The sequence below is a fragment of the Halichoeres trimaculatus genome, unplaced genomic scaffold (genome assembly GCF_033239565.1).
Source record: "Halichoeres trimaculatus isolate MK-OKI-2021-1 unplaced genomic scaffold, fHalTri1.1 fHalTri1_scaffold_17, whole genome shotgun sequence".
Classification (NCBI taxonomy): domain Eukaryota; kingdom Metazoa; phylum Chordata; class Actinopteri; order Labriformes; family Labridae; genus Halichoeres; species Halichoeres trimaculatus.
The window spans coordinates 17,659,548-17,685,404 of NW_027437195.1; the positions used below are offsets into that span (position 1 = coordinate 17,659,548).

At 41.7% G+C, this 25,857-nt stretch overlaps 1 protein-coding gene and 2 non-coding genes across 4 annotated transcripts in view; 1 reads left to right on the forward strand and 2 right to left on the reverse strand.

Annotated features, from left to right (window-relative positions):
• The window catches only part of arhgef10 (Rho guanine nucleotide exchange factor (GEF) 10), a 64,381-nt gene extending 38,574 nt beyond the window's left edge, over positions 1-25,807 (reverse strand). Inside the window, exons 1-8 of one of the 2 annotated variants that reach the window (XM_074692236.1) lie at positions 25,624-25,807; positions 14,584-14,693; positions 5,340-5,741; positions 2,273-2,617; positions 1,444-1,480; positions 1,063-1,151; positions 693-749; positions 77-264 (exon numbers count right to left, since the gene is read on the reverse strand). In XM_074692236.1, the coding sequence (XP_074548337.1) occupies positions 77-264; positions 693-749; positions 1,063-1,151; positions 1,444-1,480; positions 2,273-2,617; positions 5,340-5,741; positions 14,584-14,620 (1,155 nt within the window). In that variant the 5' untranslated portion in view covers positions 14,621-14,693; positions 25,624-25,807. The remainder of the gene's footprint in view (positions 1-76; positions 265-692; positions 750-1,062; positions 1,152-1,443; positions 1,481-2,272; positions 2,618-5,339; positions 5,742-14,583; positions 14,694-25,623) is intronic. The other variant, XM_074692235.1, reaches the window with a different exon arrangement.
• On the forward strand, positions 11,122-11,194 carry trnaf-gaa (transfer RNA phenylalanine (anticodon GAA)). The gene has a single exon. It is a non-coding gene; the product is annotated as a tRNA-Phe (tRNA).
• trnai-aau (transfer RNA isoleucine (anticodon AAU)) lies at positions 14,409-14,482 on the reverse strand. The gene has a single exon. It is a non-coding gene; the product is annotated as a tRNA-Ile (tRNA).
• Positions 25,808-25,857: the final 50 nt, after the last annotated feature.

The window sequence follows — 25,857 nt, forward strand, 5'->3', positions numbered from 1 at the left end:
AACCTGACAAATTACACACTGAATGATTCTTTGCTTGGGAATGCTGATGTCTCGTCTGAGAGTGACTTATACACACATGTGTTTTCCTTTGAGGTGGCTTTCCTCTCATGAAGGCATGAGGCAAGCCGTTCTCAGGGCGACCTTCCCCGTCACTGGCCTCGTCGTAGCTTTCAAATTCGCTGGAGCTCCAACCGTTGTCGAGGGAACTGTTGCAGCCACCCTCCTCACCAAGCTCAACATCATCGTATATCATCTCATCTGGGTCTGTAAGACAAGGACGCAGAGAGACACAGATACAATAAACCACACTGAGAAGAATAGTCATAAAATTTACACCGTAACTTCAAATCTTTTTGTTTCATTTTCACAGATAGTATATCTTTTATGCAGATGAAAAAGTGAATTTTACCATGGGCTGTTACTGTGAACACTTCGACAAAAAAGAAACTAATAAGGCAAAAGCTCAGGTTTCACAAAGGTTAAATAAATGGAAAGTTTCCTGGGTTTCAAACCAGAATACCCTACATCTGACTTATATTTTCATACAACCTTCAATAAATATTTCAAAAGTCCAAGTACATAAAAGGCAACAGAAAAGATGAAAGCAAACAGAAGTGACAGCATATGCCCACAGATAGAAACTGAAACACTTCTTTTGTTAAGAGTAGGAATGAAAAATAAATGCCACAAACCTGTGTTGGAGTCAGAGTTCTCTCTGGGCACGTCATCATAAATTACCTCATCTGGATCTGAAGAACAGAACACACGTTCACAAAAATTTGCACACAATTTCTCACACGAGACAGCCCAGGCTGTTCACACCATAAACAGGACGTAGAGAAAGGAGGGATCTAAAAGAGAAGCACACAAGGGTCCGCTTCCTCAAAAGAACTGGGAAGGAAGTGTCTGGGAATTCAGTTGTGTCTTTAAAAAAGAAATGATAATAGCACTCTGCAGGCAGGCTGTGTGCGCAGAAACAAGTTCAGAGAAACTGAACCTTTGAAGTATTTCTACTATAAAAATGATGTGTGGTGGACATGTATTGTGGATGTCATTCCTTACTTTCCATCCATGCAGTGTTGGCAGGATCTGACGCCCATTTAGCCAAAGCATCCTCCTCTCTTATGGGTGGGTAATCTTCACTGAAAACACTTTAAAAACATACCAACATAAAACATTATAGCTTTGCCAACAAATATACATTTTTATTGCTAGATCAATATCAGAAAACTAAGAAGAATTCCTTATTTTTTTGTGTAAATAAAGTGACATTGACATGTGTATTGTCTGACAAATACACAGCTCTTGTGTAAAATGGCAATAGTCAGTAATTTAAACTGCCACTGTGAGTGGAGCATACATGCACATGGTGCTTGGGATACAGCAGTTACTAAGCTCAATGACTGGAGTAGAACATTTCTGGCTGTGTGTTGCTCCACATACCTGTCAGCAGACGTGTTGCCAGGTCCAACCACAGTGACTGAGGGTTAAAGGGAGGAAATATTAAACAAAAATAAAAATATGATATAACTGTGATAGAAATCAGCATGCATGTTAATCAACTCTACGATTTTGGATTTAGCATTGTAGTTCTTATCACGTACCACTGGGTGTCACTAAAGGTACCCAAACAACTACTGTATCTCCTGTGAACATATAATTCATTTAAAACACTTTCTTTGTGCTGTCATTACTTTCACTTGAACTCAGCTTAAATTTAACAATAAGAAAACCCTTCTGCTTTCCAAGCAGCATGTCAAAGAAAAGAGTGCTCAACATTGAAGAATGTAAGTGAAAAGTATATTGTTTACAAAACAACACAAAAAATAATCATTCTCTGCAAAAACAGTTGAGACTTTTCCACAGTATTGAATGAAATGCATTTTCAACCTGCTCTACTGAAACATCAGAGTACTTCAATGTGGTATGACCACGGTAAGATAATTACAGTGTAATCAGACTCTTCAGTGTGCCAGGCCTCAGGCTGCATACAGCAACTGTTAGATTTTAGGGAAACCGGAAAATCCTCACAGCCAACACAGATCTTTGGGGAAGGCTAAATTTAGTCCCTACTTCCTCATGGCAAGGCTTTAGGAAAACAAGTAAGAGAAGAAAAGACAGGCAGCTGAGACAGCATTTACGTGTCACAGCCACATCTGAGCGCAGGAAAAAAAAATATTTCTCTTGAATGAACTAATCCTCTATGATGAGAACTCTTTCTGTTCTGTTCTGGGTATGAGGAAAACATTGTGAAACATCCAATCTACTTTACCGTCTTCATCCACAGAGAGATGACGAATGATGACGGGTGTGGTGTAAGTTGGTGTGATTAGCGGCACACCCGAGGGAGTTGCATAGCCACAGGGCACCGGCACTGAGTATCCTGAAGTGATGCCACCAGGGCCGATGCGGATATCCTGGGAATCTCCCACTCCTTCCTTAGGCTCTTTTGGTGAGGAAGGGGAAGAGGAGGGTCCATGCTGCTGCTCCAGCTGCTGCATTTGGAGAGGAGTGATGTCAATCACAGAGTAAGGATTAACTTTGCCCTGAGAGGAGCTCCTGGAAACAGCTGGCACAGTTTGAGGGTCGTTGATGGATGAATCCTGACCGTCTCCACCTGGAAAAGGCAAGATGACACATTAAAAGATACACCTCAACGATTAAAATTTACACCAAGCTTTGAAGATTATTAAGACACATTAACATATAATCTTGCAATGAAACATAAACTACTTTATTCTTGGACTATTTTCTCTGTATTCATTTTGGTGACCCTGAGACACTTGAACTCCCTCGCTTGGGAGGAAAACTCTTGGTGACAAAGTGAAGATAAAATGGATTAGGATTCCTTAGCCTTATAGATAACTCCAGGAGCTTGGACATCAGGGGGTAGCTTGGAGTAGAGCTGCTGCTCTTTCACAGTGGAGGGAGTAACTGAGGGATGAGTTATATCCCATCTGACCTGGGAATGCCTCTGCATCCCGAGTTGAAAACCTTGCTTGGAAGAGGGGGGTACTGTGTTTTTTTCAGGCTTTACGCTGTCATTTTAGTATCCTCACATAGCTTCAGATGATTTCCAGCATTAAGAAAAATCCTATTTTACTAACACTAGTGTTTTTAAAAATCCTTCAGTTCAGCCTGAAATGATTTCTTTTGGCTATTCTCTCTCTACCCTTCATCAGGTAAGGAACTATATTTGGTAACTTCTGCACTCATAACACAATGTTTTTTTATATGCAACAGATATTTGAAAAAAATATTTTCATTTCCTAAAATAATACTCTAAGGTTGGAATTTTGAATTTCAAAGTATTTAGGGATGGGTACCTTTTACATTTGATATGATACAGTACCGCTGCCTGGTACCTGGCAATCAGTACCGGTACACAACGCTACCAATTTTCGGCACTTTTTTGTATTTGTGGAGAAAAAATTATCAGTTTGTTTAATAATAAAGTATACATTTGTTCAATTCAATATATTTCAATTTTCTTAAATATATAACCTTGCAATGTTGTGTTCATGTGCAGCATGGAAAATTGCCTACTCTTTCACTCCCTCACAGTCACAAGGATGCATTAAGGTACCTAAACATAGTGTTTTTTCATTTTATATGAATTGGTTGATAGAAGTCAAAACCTGTCAGCAGCAGATCTATGAGCATACTCTGGTGTCTAAGACCAGCCAGTAAGATGTGTTAGGAACCAGTTCAGATATCCCTATGTGATAACCATTTCAACTTATTCTGTGAAGATGTGGTGCTGTTTTTATAAACAGCCTGCTTTGAAGAGTTTAGGGACAAATTCTACGAAATATGACTGAGTAGCAGTTCGTATTGTATGGACAGCCAGCATTGTTGCTCTATGTCTATGCTTATATATAGAATAACATCTTTATCCCTTTTTGAAAATATAATGAATGACCATATCATTCATGATGATCTCCCTTACTTTTGTAGGCCATGTAGAAGAATCAGTAGCACTGTAAGTCTGTATCATAATACTGAAAATCAAACAGCTGTTGTGACTACTGTATAGATAAGGACTGTAGTTCCTGTACATGGGCTAAAAAGGTTTGCTAAGGACACCAGTGTCTCTGTGCATCAGTGTTTTTTTTTCATTCATTTAAAAGAGCCATTACACAGTTATTTCAAGTATAACAGGCCGTTTTTTATTCAAATGAGCCTTAATACAACCTGCCAAGCATCCAGACTGGAATATTCGGCAAATGTTTAAATTAAGTGGTTAAAAATTACTCTCTCCATCCAGCTGATCTTGTATATTAAGAGTAAAATTTTGGCAGCCCATCTCAGTAAAGCCCCGTTTCCACCAAACGGTATGGTTGGGATCAGTACAGTTCGGTACAGGTTGAATCGGTTCAGCCTGATCCTGTTTGGGTTTCTAAGGCCAAGCCTGCCCCCTCGTGGTGGGCAGCGTGTAAGCCAGATGCCGAAGAAGAAAAACGCAACACGATCAACAAAGAGAAATGATGGGAGACATCCAGCAATTCGTCTTCTTGGTTACAAAGTTTAATCAAGCTTTGTTTCAGAGGTGACTGGGCCACGAGAAGAAATGCAGCTGCTGTCGCACGGTAAGTGACAATTCGTTGAACCAATCAACGGTCTGCAGTGTTGTAGCTCCACCTTCTGGGATTGGATCCATTTAGTCTGGCACCCGAATGAATGGGTCCCAAAAAAGTGGGGCAGTTCATCTTGGTTGTTTGAGGATCTGTCCTATTAGTCAGTGGAAACGCCACAACAGCACAACACAGTAGATGTAACTTGAGAAAAATGCACAGAGCTGCAGAACCTTGTGGGCTTTCCAGCATTTAAATATGATTTGTGCAGTTTGCTTTGTGAAGACATCACATTCTTCATTAGACTCTGAGACTGAGCAGATGGTGGGGGCAAATAACACACAATCCTTTGTGCTTTAAACAACTGCACTTTATTTTTAGTGAATACTCTCCTGTGTGTGTTAAACTCTTTCATGATATACTCGATGGAAAGCTAGAAATATGTGCAGTGTTTACATCTCTGTATTACTGCCTGCTGCTGTCACAACTTTAAGAGATGAAAGCCAGACATCCTCCAGCACCAGGCAGCCAGAGATAAAAGCTGTCATGAGAGAGATAGACTGACCCACGCCTGCTTCACTCCAGCCTGAACTCAAGTGCCTGGACCACAGCCAGATAATGTAAACAAACCTGACAGGAGAATGAGGGGAAGTTTTGATTGCTTTGAGAAATATCCTGCATATTTAAAGATGTTCCACTTATTTCTGGGTAATACTTATTTTTCTCAAGGCAGCAGTAATATGTCAACACTTTAAGGATGCAAACCTGTTCTTCCAGGATCTGTCTCTTCATCATCAATCAGAGGAGGGGGTGGAGGAAGTGGTAAATCTGTCTCAATGTTATCAGTGCCCTCAGCAGCAGATGTCCTCTCTCCTTCTTCTGTTGTTCCAACTGCTGTGGAGGATTTGCCCGTGGTGTCGAAAGTGTTTAATGATGACGGAGCAGTGTCGGGAATGGATGAAGGTGCTTGCAGGTCTGGGCTTGGGATGTGACCCTCAGGCTGGCTGGCCACCATGTTCTCCTGGCTCTTTTCCTTGTTACTGGGGGCCAGAGGAGGTGGAGGTGCAGGGGGCAGACAGTCAGCCTTAGGAATGTCGTCACTGCTGTCGTCAAATTCAAAGGCTTCGCCCTCATCCTCGTCTGCGAAGGGGACACTGTCAGCCAACACTAGGGACAGAGATAGAGTTCAGAGTTAGAGAAAATTCTAGATGACACGTCCTCACCATCACGTCCCACTCATTTACAAAAATGAAGTCAAAATACCTCCTGCAATGGGTGTGAACGTGTTAGAGGAACAGTCAGCACAGCAGGGATAAGCAGGTGGAGCCACAAGATTGACTGCACCTCTTCTGCTAAGTGAAACATATTCAACTAGTTTGGCAGCATGACAAAATTATCAACTTCTTATGGCCAGATCAAGATCTTCTTAACATTTTTCACATTTATTTTAAGGTAATTTTGCAAGTTAATGACCAGTATAGCAAAACAAATTCACCTATTTTTTAAATATACAGCCACAAAAGAAAGAGAATAACAGACCAGTCAGGTTAATGTTTCTCTTGAACTGATCGGAATCTGTGTGGTACTCTGCCAAGTCCTGCCATGTGCAATGAACATTTAACAAGGATGCTGACGTGGGTAAGACGTTTTTGGACGTTTTTTTTGCCTTGTTGAAAAATGAGCATTCGTTTGAAAAAGTGAAAAATAATAACACTTAAGCTAGTTTGTAAATCTGGCACATCAGTCTACTAATTTCTCTATGTTTCTAAGGTAGCACTCAGTGTGTAGCTATTCATGATAGAATGAATGTCTGGTCCTTTCTACTTAATATTAACGGTCTAGTATGATTAAAGCCTCATGTTCTCATTTTAATGTACTGTCTCTATTTCCTTCTACAGAGTTTGAATATAAGTTAAAGATTGTGATTGTGCAAGTGTGCCAATGTTAACATTTGAGAAAATCTACAAGTATTAATCCCATTGTTCTCTTCCATTTTATTAAGCAGGTAAATTGGAAGTTGTGACCTATTATCAGTGTTCCTTTCAGTTGAACTTCAGCCTAAAACAAAACACCCATTGAGTTCATTATAAAAAAACATGTCTTGTTTCTTTCCCATTGGATGAACACATCCAGTGACTTCAGAGCAAATATTCTGAAAAAGGTACAGATAGTCTAATTTGTGACCATGGTCTACAATAGGTTCCATGTATAAGCAGAGAGCAGCAATGTATAGAATATCAATACCCAAGTCTCTTGACGTAATGACAAACGCCATATTTTTAGAAAGTGTTTTATCCTTTTTTAAATTATTTTATTTTATATTCATTTTATTCAAGACCATATGTCAACATGGATGAGGCAGACAATATGACTTAAACTGCTACTGGCCAGTAGAGGGAGCCCCATATGTCTCAGATTTACTTTTGATGAGCTGTCATATCATCCATCATTTCATACACCGTAGTGTTTCTGTTTTCTGACAAGTCCCCTGTCTAAATGCTGTTTTCAACGGTTTTTACAGAAATTGGGTCTTCAGGTGATTCAAAAAAATGTCATCATGTCATTAATGCAGCAGTGTTTCAACACCTTGTCACAGTATAAGTGGCACAGAATCACAGCCAGGTTAATACTAGTTCTTGCTACATGGGTCAAAATTTCACAAGCCAGATACCTTTTTACAGACATCGGTTCCAAAAGTAAATGGTCTTGTACTAAAACACTTTTCTAGTCTTTCTGACCATGAAGCTTTTTTCCACTGCTAATCACATTCACACCCTGATGAGGACAGGACATGCTACATTAAGGGTCAGTCCAGTGAGGTTTTTATTGTGTTTTATTGTGTGTTGTTTTATCATCTGCTTTATTTATTTTACTGACCCATGCTGCTATATATATGGTGAAACACTGAGCACTTTATGTCTTGTCACTCTGACCAAGGTTTGATGCGTTTGTTTGTGCTGTAAATGTGATCACTGTCTGCAAGACAAATCTACCCTCAGGTATAAATAAAGTTAAGTTGAAGTTGAAGTCCGTATTAATTTGATTCATATCCACACACCACAGACCAACAGCACCAATTTCAGGTTCAGTATCTTGCTCAGGGAAGCTTTGGCATGTGACTGCAGAAGCTAGGATTGAACCCCCAACCTTCCGCTTGAGAGATGACCAAGGATGTGGTCAGCCACAGAGATTCTGTCATCACTGAACCTCTTGCTATCATCATGACTTAACTTGCACTGAATTAAGTTTGTACCTGCGATGTCCTGTGCTACTTTTAAATTTAAAAAAACTAAAGATTTTAAGAACATTTACAATACGGAATGGCATGGCTATATTTCCCAACAAAAACCATGAAAAGCTTTGTATCACCTTTCCCAGTTGTACATAATTCAAAAAAGACAAAATTGGTTTCCAGAAAAAAAACTACACAAATAATAATGGGGGTTGTTGAGATAGTTTTAAGGCTTTATACCCATCCTCTGTTACCATATCCACACTGAAGGCATGGGGACATGGATAACACTCTCTTTAGTGTGTCAAATGCCAAGCTGTATGACTTTGGGAAACTATCTTTGTACTCTCATCAGTTTGGAGACCCATGGATATTAATAAAAGAATGGTTTAATTACAATGTATGAAGTCTGAATGAAAAACATAAAGAAACAACACGAGGAAATAATGACTCAACTTCTGGGACTTTTTGCAGTGTTCATCTGTTGCAGTGGTGAAGCAGATGTATCCATTGAATAAAAACCAGCTTATTTGACTTATAAATAACTATAATTTATAATCAAACATTGCTGTGTGTTTTGGAGGATGTGGCTAAACACAAGAAATATAAAGGTAGGATTTGACCCAAAATCATATTTCACTCAAAGACTTTTTCAGAGAATGTTTTCATATGTGCACCTGGCACCAGGACACCCTAGGTTGCAGTTCAATGATCGACTTTGTAGTCGTGTCGTTGAACTTGCGGCCGCATGTCTTGGACACTCGGGTAAAGAGAGGGGCAGAGCTGTCAACCGATCACCACCTGGTGGTGAGTTGGCTCCGATGGTGGGGGAAGATGCAGGTCAGTACTGGACTGGTAGACCCAAACGTATTGTGAGGGTCTGCTGGGAACGTCTGGCAGAGCCCCCTGTCAGAAAGAGCTTTAACTCCCACCTCCGGGAGAACTTCAACTGTGTTCCGGGGGAGGTAGGGGACATTGAGTCCGAATGGGCTTTGTTCCATGCCTCCAGGCGGCCGATCGGAGCTGTGGCCGTAAGGTGGTTGGTGCCTGTCGGGGCGGCAACACCCGAACCCGCTGGTGGACACCAGTGGTGAGGGATGCCGTCCAGCTGAAAAAGGAGTCCTATCGGGCCTTTTTGGCTTGTGGGACTCCTGAGGCAGCAGACAGGTATCGACAGGCCAAGCAGAATGCAGCTTCAGCGGTTGCCGAGGCAAAAACACCGACATGGGAGGAGTTCGGTGAGGCCATGGAGAACGACTTCCAGACAGCTTCGAAGAGGATCTGGACCACCATCCGGCATCTCAGGAGGGGTAAGCAGTGCACTGTAAACACTGTGCTCAGTGGGGACGGTGCGCTGCTGACCTCGACTCGGGATGTTGTGGATCGGGGAAGGAATACTTCGAAGACCTCCTCAATCCCACCGGCACGTCTTCCTTGGAGGAAGCAGGGCTTGGGAATGTAGGGGTGGGCTCTTCCATCTCTGGGGTTGAGGTCGCCGAGGTGGTTAAAAGGCTAACTTTTATGGACAGAATTTCTAGGTGCAGCCAGGGTGTCGAGGGGGTACGGTTTGGTGACCTCAAGATTGGATCACTGCTTTTTGCAGATGATGCGGTCCTGTTGGCTTCATCAAGCCCTGACCTTCAACTCTCTCAGGATCGGTTCGCAGCCCAGTGTGAAGCGGCTGGGATGAGAATCAGCACCTCCAAATCCGAGTCCATGGTCCTCAGCCGGAAAAGGGTGGAGTGCCCTCTCTGGATCGGGGATGAGATCCTGCCCCAAGTGGAGGAGTTTAAGTATCTTAGGGTCTTGTTCACGAGTGAGGGAAAGATGGAGCGAGAGGTTGACAGGCGGATCAGTGCAGCATCGGCAGTAATGCAGACTGCACAGGTCTGTCGTGGTGAAGAGGGAGCTGAGCTCGAAGGTGAAGCTCTCTGTTTACCGGTCGATCTTTGTTCCCACCCTCACCTATGGTCATGAGCTTTGGGTAGTGACCGAAAGAACAAGATCGCGGGTACAAGCGGTCGAAATGAGCTTCCTCCGTAGGGTGGCGGGGCTCTCCCTTAGAGATAGGGTGAGAAGCTCGGCTATCCGGGAGGAGCTTGGAGTAGAGCCGCTCCTCCTCCACGTTGAGAGGAGCCAGATGAGGTGGCTCGGGCATCTGATGAGGATATCTCCCGGACACCTCCCTGGTGAGGTGTTCAGGGCACATCCCACCAAGAGGAGATCCCGGGGCAGACCCAGGACACGCTGGGGAGATTACATCTCTAGGCTGGCCTGGGAACATCTTGGGATCCCCCGGGAAGAGCTGGACAAAGTGGCCAGGGAGAGGGAAGTCTGGGCTTCCCTGCTTAGGCTGCTGCCCCGCGACCCGACCCCGGATAAGCGGTGGAAAATGGTTGGATGGATGGTTTACAGATACACTGTGGGTGGCAGATGTAGTCTTTGGGCTGTAAAAAGTTTAAAGACTGAGACTCACACACACTTATAATTAGGGGTGGGGTTTACCACAGCAGTGTGTTTTCTCAAAGAATTTCATACATCAAGGATCTGCCCTCAGCTGCTCTACTTTACAGAAACACACACACACACACACCGAGGCAAGGCTACAAGCTATAGTTAGCATTCCAAAGCTTCTAGTTCACATGATAGGAGTCACTTGGCAGTAGACAGGAAGGGAACAACAAACCTCTTTCCACTTTCCACACTGCAATTAGGCTGACAGGAAAGAAAACTGCTTCTCCCTCCAGTGAGAAGTGCAGCCAGAGTTTTGGATTATTTCTGATCTGTTGAATACAGTCTGAGTCTGAGAAGCTCAGTTAGGTGATGGAGTGTGTTAAAAGATTAGACACGCTCAACTCGACTCCTATCAGCTGGCTAAATGTCTTGGTCTGAAGAACTGCAGCAGTGACAGGGGCTGAGTTAAAGAAAACAATCAAAACACTTAATTTGAATTCTATGATGTGGAGATCATTCAAACAGGGTTCATGATGCTAAAATCACTCAACCTGAAAGAAAGTAAAACCACAGCTCCCACAATCCTTAAATTCTCCTCTGTGCAGTTGCTTTGTATGGAAAGCCAACAGTCAGGAGGTCTCCCTGAGTTCACAGCATGACATTCAATCTGTCACAAATTTCTTTGCAAGCATACCACGGATTCTTCGTGAGCACTTCATCAGTAACCACAGCTTGATGTTATTAACGGTGAGTCTTAAGTTTTATTTTCATATCCTCACTGAGCTCACAGGGAAACCCAACAAGCTTCCTGCTTGCAGTGGGGGGGATTTGAGTCACCAGCCCGTGACATAATCTCTATACGCCGAAATAGCTCAGTTGGGAGAGCGTTAGACTGAAGATCTAAAGGTCCCTGGTTCGATCCCGGGTTTCGGCATTTTGACCTCTCCCTTCCCCCCGCCGGCAAGGCACACTCTTTCGCACTCACATACCAATATCCTTTGTGCTTCCCAGACATTTCCAACATTGTTCTCACTGAAGTAGGTCACCCTAACTATTCATGGGACCGTTAGAGTGAGCTGATAAGGTTCCTTTTTACACACTATTACCGTTAAAAGAAGCATGTCCACTGTTACAACATGCCTCCAGGTTTGAGCCGTCCACTCATAGTGAGCAGGTAAATCTTCACTCAGAGAAACTCCCAGTAGTAAACGTAATGACTTTGAAGTCCCTCGAAGAAGTGTACACAACTCTAAATCAGCAGAACAATCCCCTGAGGCTTTGACGAGCGGTCGTTCCACCCTGTAGTCACAGCGTGGGGAAACGCTCTGTGACTGATGTTTCAGGTGAACTCTTTGACCTCTTGTCATCTGCACCTCTGACTAACAATAGACCAGGAGAGAGGTGAGGAAAGTAAAGGTGGACTCAGAGATGCTATCTGTCTTTTTTCCATCTGTGAAATAATGAATGGTTTGGGACTCTGTGGTAAGGCACGGCTCGTTGGCTAATAGCCAGCAGCAGTCGAGGACTTTGGCATGAATATTCATCGTCTATAATCGTCTCAACATGCCCCCTGATCCTCTCTCTGTCATGTCAATGTGAAACACTTGACTGTGCCAGAATAAAACAGAACATGATTTGATTGGATTTGGCAATTTGACAAGTCACAACTGACCACTCAATAGTACATCTGGAGCTGTGTGTAGAGGAGTCCATTGATAGGAACTGCACGCAGGCAGCCTAATTACAGGGTCTGTGCTGGATGCTGACCTTATCTCAAAGTAGTGAGGTCAACATCGGTGTTCACACACTTAGATAAGCAGGTATGTGATGTGATTTACATCTCAACTAAAAAGAATGATCTCTTAACTCCTTTGAACTGTAAGGACAACGTCAGTGTGAAAAGTGACAGTGAACACACACCTTTACATAACATGACACACTAACCCCTCCTGAGGTGTCCATTGTCAATTCACAATCACAATATGGATTTTGTTCTCCACTGTGCCACATTATGATCTGCTCCAATGAGTCACCGGGTTACAATCCGCTCCAGCATCGCCCTGGCAACAAAGCAAGTGACTGGCCAGCTGGAGACGAAAGATTTCTCTGGCCTGTGTCTATCCCCGGAGGCAATGTGTGTCCATCAGTTTGTGTGTGTTGTATGTGTGTGTGTTGCTGCTGGGTATTCAGCATAATACTGAGGCACATTGTCTGGTATTCACAGCGGCAGAGCACATTTTAGCCTCCTCACTCCCTCGTTCCGCTGCCCACACAGTCCACAGCAGTGGAGGAATCTGAGTTGTTTACTCCTACTGTCCAGCTTTAGCAGCTTTCCAGGAAGTGAAGTGTCCACAAGATGACCCTCAGAAGCTAGCAGGTGATACCACTTTTCTATCACAGCAGTTCTTTCAAAAAACACAACACAATTTAAACTGTGAACAAAAATTTTTTTAGAGTTCAGCTCCCAAACACTCAAAAACTCCAGATCAGCTCACTATCCATGTTTCAAGATTTCTCACTGTTTTCTCACCTAGTTTTTTTAAGCAGGGAGGTCCTTAACAACACTTTTTGCCCTCAGTACCAATCCCATTTCTTGTGTCTAATATCTACTGATACCGACTCCCAGTGACAGTGATAAACTTTGCAAAAGAGGTAAGAAAATAAACTTGTGTACATGCAATACAGTGCGCTTAAATCTGAGGCTGCTCTGAACACAACCCTCCTGAGATGATGCGAGACTATGAAAGTAAATATTCGACACTGACGAAACTGCCCAATGTTTGTTCTCTTGTCATTTAAGTGCTTATTTTGCCCCAAACCGGATTACAACTTAAACCAACCTGAATCATCAGAAACTGGAAAGTAAAGGAATCAATTCAGGGTGCTGCAAGGCTCAGCAGAAACATACACAGATGCTAAATTGCTAATGCTAAGCTAACAGACAGTTGTGTGTTGTTTTTGCCTTTTTGAACCATATGTCCCTTTAGAGTTACCGTAGGGTGCTGTAAAGCAGATGTAAGAGCTGTAATGTGTCTGGTTGTGCATGTGTTCGGTAATAAAGCTAAGTGTGGCTGCTCTTATACATCAATGTTAAATACTTTATTTTATTATTTTCTCATTAACTTTACAGGTTGGGCAGACTCCAAGTGCTTGTTATACCAATGAATTAGCATCAGCAAATTGTACACGACGACTACCATGTAAGATCCGAATAAGAACTGATCAATTTAAAAATGTCAAGTTAGGCTCCAATATGATACTCAAGATCCAGTTTGGGACATCCCTAACTTTATGGGTGTGGGTCATTGTGCAGTGGAGTAAATCTCCAACCCTGTCATTTGTCAACAAGTCGGAACAAATCCAAAACATAAAGAAACAAGGTGGCATTGTTGTCTTTCTACTCTGCTCTGCTATGTCTGCAAAATGCATGAATGTGACAGAAGTGTCTTTATTTAAAAATGACTAAATGAATGTCAGTGCTTGCTGACCTACAACTGAGGAGCGTCAGCGGCGTAGTGGCTTTGATCGAGGGTGGGGCAAAGACAAACACAGCAGGAGACAGGAGGAAGCGTGACTTCAGCTGCAAACAAACCAAATCAGGCCCTTCCTTTACATCTGCGTGGAGGTGTGAAAATGTTTATCAGTTCCCAAGGGCGTAACTGAAAATAACTTTTTATTTTCCAGTTTTACAACACTGCTCAACATGTTTTTAATTTCACTCACTGCTGCCTTGATTCGAAAATATAAATGTGGTTGTTGTGTGTTGTTTCTGTCACAGGTTTCTGTATTTTGCCAATTCTATAGAAGGAAAAAATGACAGATACTGTAGTATGCGGTATGAAATATATCAAATTTTCCAGGCTGGATACTTAGTGTGACAGTGTAGTTTGAAAACTGATCAGTTAAAATATTTTATATATTTGATGTGCATAAAAAAATGATCATTTCCTCAAGTTCTACTTGACACTTTGAAATACCTAGTTGGCAAAGCAGGTTAGATCCTAAAAATGTTTGTCTCGCAATCAAGTCACAGAAACATCATCCCCTTTTTTAACTTTGTATTTCAGTGGGTGTATGACAGAGTGTGTACCTTTTCACGTGAATGAATACACACTGCCATGATCATGTATCCCCATTCAAAACCCCTATGGCCCGTACGGGGATTGAACCCGCGACCTTGGCGTTATTAGCACCACGCTCTAACCAACTGAGCTAACCGGCCCTACAAATATCTACTCCTATCATCAAATTTCGAAGTTGCTCTGTAAAGTTAAGGTCAAAGGTACACAGCACGTGGGAGTGAAATAGCTCTGTTGACTTTACCTTCCGGAGGTGGGGGAGGAAAGTCTTCCACGTCCATACTTGCTGCTGGTCTCCTGCCCAAGCTCTTCAGACAGCAGCATGAAGCAGATCATCTACACTGACACACATTCCTAAAAGGAAAAGACATACATAAGTAAACTGCAAAATAAACCAGTTAATGCACACAGTATTTACTGATTTAAATCCAACTAATGAAGGTTTCAATACATCACACGTAACACACTTAAACCATTTAATGCCTGAAAAGCCAGCCTCTCTTATTCTTCAGTGTTGATTTTCTCACAGCAGCACATTGTCAGCCAAGCAGCATGGTCGTGTTTTGTCACGGTCTGGCACCTTTTGTGTCAACAACAGAGTCTGAACCAAAGCTAATCAGACAAATGAACGAGTGAATGAAAACAAAGGAAGCTCTTATAATGCTCCTTGGGGCTGTTGACACAGCCACGTGTTGCTGTGGACATAAGATTCTCATGCTAATTGTGGGTATGTGTGATGTCATGGGAATAAACATGCTTAGCCACTGTATAATTGATGGGTCATACCCTGTGGAGAAACCAGAAGAGCAGAGACCGTTGTAGGGAAGTTGGAGCTATGACCAAGCCATACGAAGAAGTTTCAGAGTGACACTGGACCAGATTATTCTAAAATGTAGGATTTATCTGATTTAACCACAGACTGTGTGATTATTAGATGTAGTCTCCCCAACGTCATCCATCTGTTTCTGAGACAGACTTTTGAAGCAGATCAGCAATCGTGGCCATATTGGAAGTGAGAGTGGCTTCGAGTACAGCTATAGGGCGACTGTCAGTCACTTGAACTGAGCTGTTGAGCTCTGCCTCTGATTGGGCAAGCTTACAATTTTAGTTCCTTCTGAACTGCTGAGTTAGAAAAAAATTCACCCCACGTACAGTGTGTGCTGATTGTGAAATTAGCGAATCAGAGAGGAGATGTAAATATGCTATGGTACTTCTGGGGCCAGCCTCAAGTGGACACTTGAGAAACAGCAGATTTTAGCACTTCCGCATTGTCTCATATTTTCAGACCAGAGGTTGCCGCTTGGATTTTACTGGAAGAGAAGATATGACTTGCTGTGAAACAGGTTCAAAGCTAGTACGGATGTATCTATATGGCCCAAAAATTTCAGAGCAAAGATTCTCAATGAGTCATACGTTTGCATGTTACGTATGAGCAGGATGAGAGGTTCCCTCAGAAACTACTGCTTAACACATGTCCAGGACAAGATCAGCAAAATATAAGAGGTACGGCTTTGTCCAGAGGGGGTGTAATGAAAGACAGGAGGTCAAAAAGCTTCTTTTATTAGCAGAAATGAAGTGTTCAATAAATACAAATAACTACTTATTGGGGAATTTTCTGGATCATGCACAATAAAATGTAGAACAGATAATAAAACACAACTAGAGGCAACCACTAACTCAACCACGTTGAAAAATTGATAGCACACTTCATTATTAAAAAGATTTCATGATACCACAGGTTGTAAAAACAGTGTGATTAAAAAAAGTTCTGATGTCTGCAGATTTCCTTAGGCCATAAAAACTCTGAGGCTTAACCAAATAAATCCCAACATGCATGTGCATCTTCAGGTGCAGCGGTCAGTGTGAAGTTTTGGCTTCTTAACAACCGCACACCTCCACTCAGGGAAATGTCATTAGCATGCCGGGGCAGGAGAGACCTTTGGACCTGCATGGGCATGAGGAGCATCACATTCCTCAGCAGCAAAGCCTTTGTTTGCTGATGAACAAAACCGTATCCAGAGGTGACAGTTTCTGTCAAAGCCTCCCCTTGGATAACTCTTCCTGACTTCCTCAGCTTGTTAATATACACTGGGATAGATAGCAGAGCCATGACATCATGCTGTGACATAAAGCTGCCATTGTTGTGACATGTCAGCAACAAACTACGCCCCATGGGGATCGATATATTTCAAAACAAGCCACAGTTTGAGTTTACAACTGTTGCTTTCTCACCAAGACGAACCCACACCTCAGTAATGCAGAAAACAAGATTGAAAGGATAAGTCAGTGTGTGTCAAAGCTTGTTTTGTCTACAGATAATGTGAAATCCTCTGCTTCTTTGTCCTCCACCTCGTTCATCGGGAACAAGGCCACAACAGTTGATGTGAACACAGGACTAGTGTCTGCAAAGTCAGCGTGGTTGGCAGACAAAGCTCCTGCTAACAGGCAGGTATACCTAAAAAACACAGCCTGAGGAAAGACTGAATACACAGTGAGAAGTGTAAGGGGGAGAAGTAAGTGTTATATAGATGGACAGGCAGCAGGGCCCTGCACAGCCTGAGATATACACTGTATGACACACATGGTTGTAAAATGACTTAGATTGACAACCAACAGCCCAGCCTTGGCAGACGCCTTGAGGGGTGACTCATCTCTGTCTTCAGAAGCATTGTTTCATTTCGAAGACAGGAAGGAAAAGGAAGGAGGAGGTGGGGGACTTTCAGGTGTGCTCATCTCGATACAGGGGCACAGGAGAGAGAAATCATATTTAGTAGTTAACAACAGTTCCCTCTTTCTAAAAAAAGGATTTCTACAAGTTGAATCTTCAATTGTAGAAAGTTGTGATGACAATGACAAACTGGATTGAAGTGAGCTAAATGCAACCCAAAGTACAAACTGCAAAGCCTGTGGTGTGAGTGATTAAAAATGTGGTGTGCATCATAAAAACACTGAAAATTTACATCTAAATAAGACAAACTATTAAACAAAAGAACTCCAAACATCTAAAGCATGTTTGAGTGGCTGGATGTTATCAACAGGAACGCATTGACACTGTGCTAAATAAGCAGAAAAGGTGAAGCTAACCATATAAACTGTAAACCAGATGACAACAAACTACTGACCGTTGTTGATGTATTACTTCTTTTATCTCTTCAGTGTTTAATTACAAGGTGCTGTATCACCATCTATCATTTCACAATGATTGAGAACAGAGCAGAAGACAGCAGATGAGTAAACTCTGCCGTAGAGCTGATGACAGACTCAGCTGAGCGTGTCATTACACGCTGAGGAAGCCTGAGCTGTGCTCTACAGACAGGAAAACAGTCATCTGGTCTGCTGGAGTAATGCAGATCATTTGCTCACCTGTGTATAACTAATAACCTGTGTTAAAAAGACAACGACAAGGATCTAAAGCTTGTTGACAGTGTGTACATTGTGTTGAAACCCAAAGAGAGGAGGATTAAACGAGCTATGAGGGTCTATAGGTCAACTTTATAGTGGTTTGACAGATGGATCTTATAAAGATCAAAAAGATTTAACACACTCGACACAAAAAGTTTTTTTAAACAATATTTGAACTCCTTAAAGGTAGGGCCTGCAGATTTTTCCTAAAAAAAAATGTCTCTGATGGGCCTCTCTACCTGTGTTAGAGTCTGTGTCTGCCTCAACCCTCTCCTCAGCCTGTATGTTGATGTTTTGGTTGTACTGAGGCATTTCTGGGTGGAAAGTATGTGTGGTTACATCAGCCAATCACATTACCCCCAGTGCACAAGTAGGGGTGGGTACCTTTCACATTTAAAACTATATGGTACCGATGCCCGATACCTGGCAATTGGTACCGGTGCTCAATGGTACCAATTTTCAGTACTTTTTGTGTTTATGTGGTAAAAAATATCAATTTGTTCAATAATAAAATAAATATTTTTTACAATTTAACATATTTATTCTTCAATATTTATAACCTTGAAATGCTGTGTTCATGGCCAGCATGGAAAATCCCCTACTCTTTCACTCCCTCACAGTCACAAGGATGCGTTTAGGTACCTAAACATGGTACCTTTTGATTTTTTCGATACCCGGTACTTCTGACATAATTCGGTCGGTACCTAAAAAAGTACCTAATTCGGTACCCATCCCTATGCACAAGTGACTTTGCGTGTTGGTTAGCTAGTGGAAGAAGCTATTCCAAGCGGCTAGGATAGTGGACGTAGCACAGAGAAAGAAAAACACAACCAAATAGGAACTAACTCACTTTTGTGCACTTGTAGAGTAGCAAGAAGAGCGATGTGAGTTGGAATTCTGCTAACCAGGTATGTGCCAAATATCTGTGACTAGCCTGGGCTAGTGAGTGTGTTCATGTTGTCATGGTGTGTGCCGTAAGTGTGTGCTGCTGCTGGCACTGAGCCAAGGAGGAGGAGCCAAGTTGAATGTTGTGTTTACTTACAAATTAGGAAAATTCCTTATACCTTTAAACCAAGAATAAATAACTAAAAATGTGGTTTTCCAGCATTGTCACAGAATTCAAATGGTATGGTCTTCTAACAGACAAAGCATATGCTAACCAGTATAAAAAGACCTTTCTTATTATCATAACTCACATTTTGTGTGTGCTCATGTTGTCCTGATCTCCCCCTAATCCTCTAACAACCGGTTATGGAAGCAATTGAGTGTGTGTGTGTGTGTGTGTGTGTGTGTGTGTGTGTGTGTGTGTGTGTGTGTGTGTGTGTGTGTGTGTGTGTGTGTGTGTGTGTGTGTGTGTGTGTAGCTGACAGCTATTTTAAACCATCCTGTTTTATGGGTGTTTTGATTTTACTGAAAAGGTTTCTGGAGCACACTTAACAACAAGTGACATTCCACACACAAGCTGAAAGTCATAAACAAAAGATTGTAGAAGAGGGTGGTCTGACAGAGAGGGAGAGAGAAAGACAAAGAGGTAGACTTGTAGTCTGCTTAAATTGTCTGTTTTTGCTTTGCAGCTCTTGTGCTGAATGTTTTATTGACTGGTGTGCCTCAGTCTTCTCCTTCTGCCAGGATTACAGTAATCAGGCTCCGGCTGAAAGACAGCACATCCCGGGCATACAAAGAGTGGACGGACGGGCCTCACAAAGTACTGTACAGTGTTTGTGTGGAGGTTCAGGGAAGGACAGGTCAGCACTCTGCAGAATGCTAATGAGCAACAAAGTTTTCTCTGAGTAGACTCTACATCAGGGATGGAAAAATAATACAGTTAGTTTAAAGACTGTTAATAGATGACATGCTGTTTAAAAGTGGAGAATATTTTTTCTTCTCCCTGCATTTTGGAAAATTGGTCACAAAGGTAAGATGCCATATCGAAATCAAAGCTCTATCAGATACATTCTTAACTTCCAAACACTGTGAGCATACCTGTGCTCTGAACAACTTTTTAACAAATTGATTTACATCCACTTTTTTCCAGACAGCACCGTCTGTTTCCTAAATCTTCAGCTCTGAGGCTCACACAGGAACAACCCTGAATCCTTCACAGTACCACACTTTGTGAGCCAACCAGCCTTGACAACATGCCACATTTTCCCACCCACCCTGACCTCAAATGGGTGGGGGAGCTCGCAAACAGGCACAACATGACATTCAAAAGTTAGACTCTCTGTGTGTCTGGCTCATCCATAATGTCAGCAAAATAGAATCAAATATCCTGACAAGCATGACAATCTCCCTTATCACTGCATTTTCTGTTTTTCTGCAAGAAACAAAACTCTCTTAGAGAAAGTTTCACAAGAAAACAACCAGAAGAGCAGAGGGACGAGTCTGCTCTTCCACATCAGTATGCAGTTATAATTACAGGCCTAATGGGAGTGGATGGCTGGGATTACGCTTCAATAACCACGCCTGCAGGGCTGCAGTGTTTTCATTCAATGTCAGAGGTGTGATCAAACAGACGTGAGGGAATTACTGGATTTAGCAACAAGCGCCGAAGCTGTGTTTGTAATGCAAATGCAGTCAATGCTAAGCTACCACCGTTACGTGTAACTCAAAGATAACAATACATCATACTCCCACTGTTTGTATCTTCAGAGCCATGCTTTAGTTATGTCACCATCAGACTTAATATTCTTTTCTTTAATATCCTTTAGACTCAGTTTTAAATCAGATACATGTAAAGGTGCAGCTTCAACAATTGTTTCCGATACGATACCGATACTGCAGCATTGAGTATCGGCCTATACCGATATTAATCACATATGATATCAGCATTAAACATGCATACTTTTATTACTTATTTTGTAGTATGTCTGTCATGTTAGAAAAGGCTTGATTCAGTGATATTATTCAAACAAAGAACAGTAATCAGCAACAGTAGGTATGAGGAAAAACTGACCCATTTATTATTAACCAATGGGTAACAGAAAGTGCTTATATCAGAGATTTTTGATGCATTCCAATACGATACCAATACTTGTTTTTTTTGTTGATATCGGACCAATATCTTATATCAATATCGGACTGGGACACCTCTAATTAAATGTATTCTAGATTCATCACATGGAACAACTTAAATACTGATTCAGTACCGTCAAAAACAATAATGGAGAATACTGCTGCCTTGACAGCTGAGCACTTCATGCATTTATCAACTGACAAGCTTCATTAAGATGCTGATCTCGTTCCAGCAGGACTTGGCACCTACCCACAATGCCAAAATTTCAATGCTGCAGTCTGATTGCTTTGCTAGGGCACATGGATCCACACTAACACTGGCTTAATGTGTGCCTGGCTCTGGGTTGACTTTACCCTGAAGTAGCCGACGTGAGTGTTTGCTTCGCTCTGCAACAGTTGATCAGAACTTACTGTAAGAAAAAGGGGAGACACTGGAGGCGATGAAAAATAATATCAACTCATAACAATACAAGTAATGCTGTTAATGCAGAAAATCACAACTTTACCTATGGACCAATCACAGGGCTTGCAGTCTGCCTTGTCTTCCTGTTTTGTTATATTTTGGACGAAGTGCCTGGCAGGCTATAGTAGACCTGGGACAATAGTCAATAACTCAATCATACGATAAATTAAATATACTTGATGATATATATCGCCATGCATACATGTTAGTTTTCCTTTTCTCTTGCCTTTAAAACGGGCTGGATGTCAAGGGTCACCTGGGCCCATTTGTTCCGTAGCAGAGTGAACAGAGTGAACACTCTTGTCAGTCTTCTAAAATCGTTGTCTCTTGAGGGATGTGGGGCTGTAAGCATCAGGCGAGCGCAAACACACATAGCGCAGAAAGTGACAAGAGGGCGATGCAGGTAAACAAAGTAGAAATTAGGAGGACAAAAGATGATAGTGAAGTGAAACACTGCAGCCCCAGAAATATTTCAGCTTTAAACCCAATGAGCAAAGTGAGCCCATCAACACAGATGAGCCAGTGTGCAGCAACAAAAAAAGGCAACACAAAAAACCCACGCGCCCACCTGAAACATAATTACTGATCCAATTACATTAATAAAAAATACTCCTGAGAAATAAAGGTTTATTGAATTTGAAAAAAAATATAGCATTAACATGATATCAGCCGAGGCCTAGGCTACGGCAGCTTTTGAGTAAAGCTTCAGGGAAACTTGGGCCTATGGTGTATGAGGGAGGGCTGAAAAGTTCGTAGCCTGACTAGGAAAGAGTAATGCCATGGCGATGAAACTTGGCATGCAATATATTTAACAATTTCTGACACTCACAGCATGGTTTATTAGCGTGGTTTATTTTTGTATGAAGTGGCGCTGATGTAGTGTTTCAGGACTTTGGAAAGCAGAACCAGAGACATTTTGTAAATATGGATAAAATTTGGCCCCCTGGTGTTATCAAATATCTGCAGAAAAGGGGTTAACCCCTAAGGACATTCACACTGACATGGTTGCTACATTAGGGGATGATGCTGCAGCTTTATCAACTGTGAATAAGTGAGCGGCTGAATTCAAGAGGGGTAGGGAGAGCCTTGGAGATGACCCAAGGTCCAGCCACGGCAACAACCCAAGAAAATACACACCGTGTTGAAAAATAAACCATGCCGTAAATGTCAGGAAATGTTGAATTTAATGCATGCTGAGTTACATCAGTATGGCATAACTCCTTCCTAGTCAGGCTATGAACTTTTCAGCCCACCCTCATATGCTACGAAGGCATTCTATAAGACTCAGAAGTACAAAACCAGGCAAAAAAAGCACCACCATGCATAAAAAAACAAAGCAGACTGCAAGCCCTGTGCCTGGTCCTCTTGGTGGCAGATATTTCTAGTATCACCACCATCCTGAGTTGTCTGTCCACTCTGATTGACTTTTCTTCCTTGCAGTACAGTATGATCAACATGAACTGCTCAACAGTTATCAGCTCTAACTCCAACATTATGCACTCAGGTTCGCTCGGTGCTGCTGACTAGTGATTTGGCCAAGTACTCCAGTGAGACACAGGCTCTCCATCGACAAGTAGCTCACAGTTAGGAATGGGTACCGAATTAGGTACTTTTATAGGTACTGACCTAATTCTGTCAAAAGTACCACATACTGATTCACGTAAAACCAAAAGGTAACACATTTAGGTACCTAAATGCGTCTTTGTGACTGTGACGGAGTGGAAGAGTAGGTGCTTTTCCATGTTGGACATGAACACAGCATTGCAAGGTTATATATTGTATAATAATTGTATTAAATTGAAAAATGAAATATTTTATTATTAAACAAATTAATATTTTTTACCACATAAACACAAAAAAGTACCAAAAAGTGGTACCGTTGAGTACCGGGACCAATTGCCAGGTATCGGGCATCAGTACCGTATCGTTTCAAATGTGAAAAGGCACCCATCTCTACTCACAGTACTACAGGGAAGCTGCAAAGTTGCATCAATTTAGAAGTTTAAATAGTCTTAAAAGAGTTATTCTGTATTTTAAATCCTTTTTATTGACCTGATATTCAAATAAACTGAGAAACTTGACTTCTCATTTACATGAGCAAAAAGCCATGGTTATAAAAATTCAAACAAAAAAGGGACTGAAGTACAATAAATGCATAGATGAATAAAAACTGTATCCATATTTTGAATTAACTCATGGGGAAAAATAAACTTTTTGATGATATTCTAACTACTTGAGCAGCTCCCATAATGTGACAAAGGCCCCCCACAGGACAAAATGAAAGACTGCGGCAGTAAAATATTCAAACCGTGGTGTCCATTTGAAAACAGAGACAGCCACAGTCTTGGCTGTCACTCCTTACTGGTCTCCACCCACCCAGTGAGCCACACTAAAGCGCTGGAAGCCACACCAGAAGCAGAAGAACACTATCTTGTGTGTAGTGAGCGATGGATGAGCTGCTGCTTCAAAGAGCTTTTGTTTACTGGATGGAGTTAGGCTCTAACCTTTATTACAAAATGAATGGAGGAACTCAATGCTACTACAGTATCATCACAGCAGACATCTGTACTCTTGTAGCAGTACAAGTTAATACTCTGACTTCAAAGGGTGGAGATGCTTTTTGGAGCCATATTTGCCACTGATTCCTGACATTAACTCATCCTTTCCAAGAGCAGAGTCAGACCATCTATATCCTTTCTTCTTCCTCCCTTGTGTCTCTGCTCTTTACAATAAAAGCAAACTTACCATATAACTTATACAAGCAGCAGTGTAAGGTGAGGTTTGTGCAAAAATAAAAAAAGTCTCATAGTTTCTTAATCCACATGACAAATGCTTGGTATGACTGTGGTTTTGTCTGGTATGGGAACAATTTCACACATCAACCTGCAGAGGAGTAGTCGCTTTCCTTCCCCAGCTGTTGATAAACTATTTTGCTAATCCATGTTTTATCTGAGAGGATCCTCAGTGGGGTAGTGACGGGTGGACAGCAAATCCATGACTGCCTTTTTTAGAAATGACTGGTATGTCTTTTTGCTAAACCGCTGTGTCCTCTGACATCACAGCCTAAGTCATGGTAAACAGAAAACTGCCTTTTCATAAATACTTCAGGAATTATCTTTGATTGCTGACAATATAGAAGTTTGGCCAGAAGAATTGAAACTATCTATATGTTTACTTCCCTTTAGTGCCAGAGAAAAATAAAAATAATACACTGAATGTGTCGGAAAAAATCCACTGTAGCAGCTGTGGTTTGACGAGGATAAAATTTATATTGCCTTTTTATTGCTAGCTCAAGTGCGTACATATGGACATCTGAGTAAGGAAAAAAAAGACTTTTCCGTGTGCTACTGCAGTAAGAGGCATTAAGCATCAGTATCCACAGCACACCACCCTGGTTCATTTGCTAAACAAATTTCCAAAGGAGGTTTTTTTTTTTTTTTGAGTGTACAAATATTTGTGTACAAGACTCTATCTATTCCATCTTGTACATGCATGGAGCAAGCAACTAGACAAGCTTCACATCAGTCAGAGCAAAGATAACCAAAGGCCCCTCTGACTTTATACACTTTCTTTAAGCTTGGTTAAGCTAAATGGATTACTGACACCACTTCCTTTTTTCCTGCAAATAAAAGCAGCTCCAAGGGAAAACTGCTTGATTAATAAGGAAGATTTTAGTAGCTGTTTAGACCAATCTTCCAGCTGGCTGAAGCTTTGCAGTGCTTTCATGGAGGAATGCTATGCATGACTACTTGAATTTGTTGCAGGGCAGACTGGTGCAGCTCAAGCAGACATCTATTTGTCTACATTTGTCATACATTTCTCTTTCTCTGTGTGAGATGAGTGACTTTAGCGTGGTTATAACCAAAATAACACACTTGACATTCTTTAAATTCAACATTATAAAAGCTAAGAGCCAACTTGCACCTGCAACAGCATCTCTGAAGAGGAACAGGGGCTTTACTGGAGTTAGGGGGATGTGCTCAACACTAAAACCCCGAACTTGTGGATATAGATAAGTATACTGTCCAGGTAATGTGTCAAATCAAACCGTCGACTAAGTTTTAAGAAAACGTGTATCAAGTTAATTTCGTATTCACTCAAAGCTTTAGATATAGTAAATAATTAAAAAAACAACTAAGGACTGTCTTTCCTGTAGCAGGTAGTGACAGTGTTACTTGGCCAAGTTAGCTGGAGCGCCACGTTATACCATCTCCCAATCCACTGTGCAAGAGGACAAAAATACACCAAAACTTAAGGGAAAACGCAAAAGAAATACATCGTATAACTTTATATCGGATACTTAGCGTCACGTCACTGCTCACCTGTACTACCAGTTAGCAAAACGGTTATGTTAAAGATGTTCAAAACTTTGCCAGAAACTTCAAAAAAATGTCCACGACTTACCATTTAATGACTTTTCTCCAGAAAAATACCGTGTCCCTTCGCGGTAATGCCGTATAAGTGTCAAAAGCAATGCATTTAAAGCTTCAACAATCTTAAACCACATCAAACATATCCAGTTCTCGCCTAGAGTCCCTCTTTTAACTTCACTTTTTTTCGGTGCAGGCTTGTTCCATCCATGAAAACCCTGTATCTCACCGAAGAAGGGGATTGGCCCCGAGTTCACTTGGACAAGCT